The following is a 5,000-nucleotide window of genomic DNA, read 5'->3' as shown; positions in this document are numbered from 1 at the left end:
TAATAATGATAACAAAATGATAATAATAATAATAATAATAACAATAACAATAATAATAATAATAATAATAATAATAATGAAAAAAATAATAATAATGATAATAATAATAATAAGAATGATAATAATAATAATAATGATAACAATAACAATAAAAATAACAACAACAATAATAATGAAAATAATAAAGAAAATAATGATAATAATAGCAATCATAATAAAATCAACAATGATACCAACAAAAGAAGCCAATAGATACTCACGAAACATCTGAAGCATCACAGACACAGACACTGGACTCGCCAGGTGGGTATTGGCAGCGATGCAGGTGAGGCTGGTGTTGTGGTAGTCACGTGACAGTCTCCTGATCTCCAGCTGGTTCTGGACGACGCCGGGACCCGCAGACTCCCATTCGCCGCTCACGATCTTCTCGTCTCTCCACCAGGTCACGTTGGGTGAAGGAGAACCTGGAGTGATGGAGAGCAGGGAGGTTAGCGAGAAGGTGGAAGGATTTTTTTTTTTATGTCTACCAGTTTTGTTTGTTTGCGTGTTTGTTATTTCTCTTGTAGGTTTTATTAGTAGTACTATTGTTGTTGTTTTGTAATAGTTATTATTATTATCTGGCAGTCTGGTACCATTCCCCCTGACTCTCTGGAAGGGGGAAGGGCATCGTTAGGACTGTAGCAACTACCGTGACATTACACTGCTCAGCATACCAGGCAAAGTTTTCGCCCACAATCTTCTGAAACGGATCCGCGACCACCTATTAAGGCACCAGAGACCAGAGCAGCCTGGATTCATTCCTGGCAAGTTCACAATGGACCGTATCTTTGCGCTTCGAGTAATTGTGGAACGCCGTCGAGAGATTGGTCGTGGGTTGCTTGCAGCCTACATCGACCCCAAGGCGTTTGATTTGGTGCATCGAGAATCGCCATGGGAAACTCTGAGACTCAGGGGAATTCCGACAGATTATTAGTCTAGTAGCGAGCCTTTATACCGGTACTGAAAGTGCTGTAAAGTGTGGTGTAGGCCTGTCAAACTTCTTAATTCAGGGGTGAGGCAATGCTGTGTCCTTGCTCCAACACTTTTCAACACCTTCATGGACTGGATAATGAGCAGAGCTACTAGCCAAAGTCAGTATGGAGCAACACTGGGCAGTATCAAGGTCTCAGACCTTGACTTTGCCGTGATGTTGCTATCCTATCTGAGTCCCTGGAGTCACTGGTGGCGGCTCTTGATGCATTTGGCATCAAGGCCAAGAGGTCTCCTGGACCAAGACCAAGATTCAGGATTTTGGGGGCCTGTTAGGGGAACCCGTTCAGTTTAACCATTCTTGTGGTGAGGACGTTGAAGTCACAGAAAGGTTTGCATTCCTTGGTAGTGTAGTCCATATCTCTGGGCTATTAGACCAAGAAGTCAGTAGACGGATTGGTCTGGCAACAGGAGCCTTGAACTCAATCAACAAGATGGAGATATCGGTACTATGCAGAAGGACCAAGCTATGTGTCTTCAAAGCCTTGATACTGCCAGTTTTGCTTTATGGAAGCGAAACCTGGACGCTATCTTGTGCCTTGGAGTCTCGTCTTGATGCCTTTTGTAACAAGTCTCTTTGCCAGATCATGGGGTACAGTTGACAGGACTATGTGTCCAACCGATGGCTACTCCATGAGACTGGCATGGGATCTGTTACTTGCATAATCCGGGATCGCCAATTCAGGCTATATGGGCACCTAGCTCGCTTCCCTGTGGATGACCCTGCCCATCAGATTGTCTCTTTGCGAGACAATCCTGGTTGAAGGAGGTCCGTGGACGACCTAGGAGGTCATGGCTAGGGCAGCTCAACGAGACCTGTCGCGAGGAATAAGAGATGGGCCGAGGGACTTGCCATGAGGGACCCTCGTGGCTGGAAACGAAGATTGGATGCGACCATGCGCCCTCGTCGGCGTTAACACCTTGATGATGATTATTATTATCATCGTTATTATATTTAGCAGTGTCATTATTACTCTTGTTATCATGGTTATTATCATTACTATTATTGTTATTGTTGCTGTTATATCAGTAACTTTATCTTTTCTTTTATTATCATCGTTATTGTCGTTGTAATTATTACCATTATTGTTATTATTATCATTATTATTATCATTGATAATATAATACTTATCCTAAGCCTTTATTATTATAGTGGTTATTTTTTCATTATCATCAATTGTGTTACTATGTTTTCCTTGTTATTATTTTCTGTTATTCTTCATCATCTTGTTGTTATTTTTACTATTATTTTTATCAATATTACAACTTTTATTACTTTATTATTATCATCATCATTATTATTACTATTATTATTATTATTATTATTACTATTATTATTATTATTATTATCGTTATTATTATCATTTTTTTTTCGTTCATTATCATTATTATCCTCATTATTATTATAATCAATATTATTCTTATCATAATCCTTATCAATATCTTAATCATTACTGTTGTTACTGTTATCATTATCAATATCATTATTATCATCATTATGAACAATGCAATTCTCACTAATGTTTTATAATGATATTTATAATCATGGTGATGATTATTCTGCTATCATTATTTATCATTATCATTATTATTCTTATCATTATTGACATCATTTATCATTATCTTTATAACTAACGTTCTTTCTTTCTTTTAACGGTAGGTTCATGTCCGAGCCGCGGTGGTCACAGCATGATACTTAATTGTAGTTTTCATGTTTGGCCACCCAGTGGCTAGGTAGGCAATCGAGGTGAAGTTCATTGCCCAAGGGAACAACGCGCCGGCCGGTGACTCGAACCCTCGAATTCAGATTGCCGTCGTGACAGTCTTGAGTCCGATGCTCTAACCATTCGGCCACCGCGGCCTTGGTGATCATGGGCTTCCATGATTTTTCTTGGCAATTTAGAGCGGTGGTTTGCCATTGCCTTCCACCCGGTGTTTTTTTTTTTTTTTTTTTTTTTTTTTTTTTTGAGTCACCATCTCTACTTTTACCCAGCACTGACTTGGGCTATAACTAACGTTACTATTATAATATTATCATTATTATTATTTTCATCATTATTAGCATCATAAACATAATAATTACTATCATTATCAGGTAGATCTGGATATGACGCCCAATAACCATTAAGCACGATATTACTTTGATGGCTTTCGTTGTGGCTCTAACGAATGCATCATTTTTTCCCATTGGACACGAAGGTTTTATCTACAAAGCTACGATATTGGACCCGATAATCTGGGAGAGTGTGAGGGGTGCCAGGTAAAGGCAAAAGTCCGAAGCAAATTAATCAATTATTTAGCAATTGTGATGCACATTCACAATATCCAATGCATTCGTCACACATTGGGTCTTCAAAATCTTTACATGGTATCCAACAGTAGCCTGCATAAATACGTAAACATTGTTTTGGATATAATCGTATCTTATGCTATTCATTCCAGTAAAGTTTCCGAGCTCTTCAATGTAGACGATATACACACTGATTTCGTAGATCGATCAAACTTACTCCGTTATATCCACAATAAAATCAAAATAGTTCTCATACGCCGTGCATTGGCTAGCCGTGATGGAGCTGATTTGATTTTCAACTGCCTTCCCCTCAATCCGCGAGATTATCTGTTACAACTCTAATTGGCGCAAACAAACCCCACGCAAATATCTATCGTCACGTCACGTTTGAATATGAATCTAATTGGCTTCTGATTTCCCTCCCATACGTTATCCGTTTCAATTGCGTTCGATTTTTACGTTCTCTCGTGTTGCTGATAGGAAACGGTAGGTGGAGCTTCAGGGATTTGTGACTTTAACTACATCTCTAGCGCTTTTACTATCAAGGGGAAAGGCAAAGAAGAAACTTTTATAAGAATGTTATGTTTTATCAAATGGAAAGGAAAGGATGTTCGGTTCCATTGCCTGGAATATTTTCCGGGGATAGCAATAACTGAAAAAAATATAATCATGATAATAGTAAAAGTATGATAATAATAATAACACAAAATTGTCATGGTATTACTAATACTACTATCACTGCTATTACTGCTGCTACTACTGATAATAATAAGAATGATAATAATATCTATGACAGGGAAAATAATATTGATTATGATTGTCGATATCATTATAGTAATTATTATTATTATAACCGCTGTCATTTTATTACCGTTATTACCATTATTCCTCCTATTATCATTATCATTATTATTCCTCTAATTGTTATCCTTATCAGTTCTTTCTGTTATTATTATAAATGTCAGTCATAATTGACATTATTTTTTCATTAAAATGTGTTTATTATCATTTATACTATTACTACACAGTTATAATCATCATCGTTATTGCAATTGTTACGATGTTTACTGTTATTATCATTACTGTCATCGTCACCATCATTATCATCACCATTATGATCATTTTCATTACTATCGCCAATATAATTTTTCCATCACTATCACAATTACCACTGTCGTCATTATTCTTTTTATTATTATCTCATCATCCTCATCACAACTCAACTTTGATTTTCCCCAAGTTACTTAATGGTATCTTGACCTTATTATTAACACTTGACACACTAAAACAGCGATTTCCTTCATTCATAAAAGGAACGGAGAAAGTTTTTTTTTGCGTAATATGATATTTATACTCGAGTGGATGTGAGAGTATTCACTTCATTCAATGGGGTTAAGTGTGGCGAAGTTTGGAATAATCGAAACTTCTTACATGAGCCTTAGGATATGTATACGCGCGTGTGTGTGTGTGTGCGTGTGTGTGAGTGTGTGAGTGTGTGTGTGCGTGTGTGTGTGCGTGTGTGTGTGAGTGTGAGTGTGAGTGTGAGTGTGAGTGTGAGTGTGTGTGTGTGTGTGTGTGTGTGTGTGTGTGTGTGTGTGTGTGTGTGTGTGTGTGTGTGTGTGTGTGTGTGTGTGTGTGTGTGTGATAGATACCAATGAGAATGCTGATGATAATTATGATA

General features: G+C 37.5%; 1 protein-coding gene across 1 annotated transcript in view; it reads right to left on the bottom strand.

Moving 5' to 3' along the window:
* LOC119582620 (hemicentin-1-like) overlaps positions 1-5,000 on the bottom strand; it is a 154,580-nt gene that overhangs the window by 53,565 nt on the left and 96,015 nt on the right. Inside the window, exon 5 of the mRNA XM_037930997.1 lies at positions 261-464. Within this exon, the coding sequence (XP_037786925.1) occupies positions 261-464 (204 nt within the window). The remainder of the gene's footprint in view (positions 1-260; positions 465-5,000) is intronic.

The sequence above is a fragment of the Penaeus monodon genome, chromosome 16, assembly GCF_015228065.2.
Source record: "Penaeus monodon isolate SGIC_2016 chromosome 16, NSTDA_Pmon_1, whole genome shotgun sequence".
NCBI lineage: Eukaryota > Metazoa > Arthropoda > Malacostraca > Decapoda > Penaeidae > Penaeus > Penaeus monodon.
Note: the sequence above shows the minus strand (reverse complement) of the source record. Positions and strands in the feature narration are given on the sequence as shown.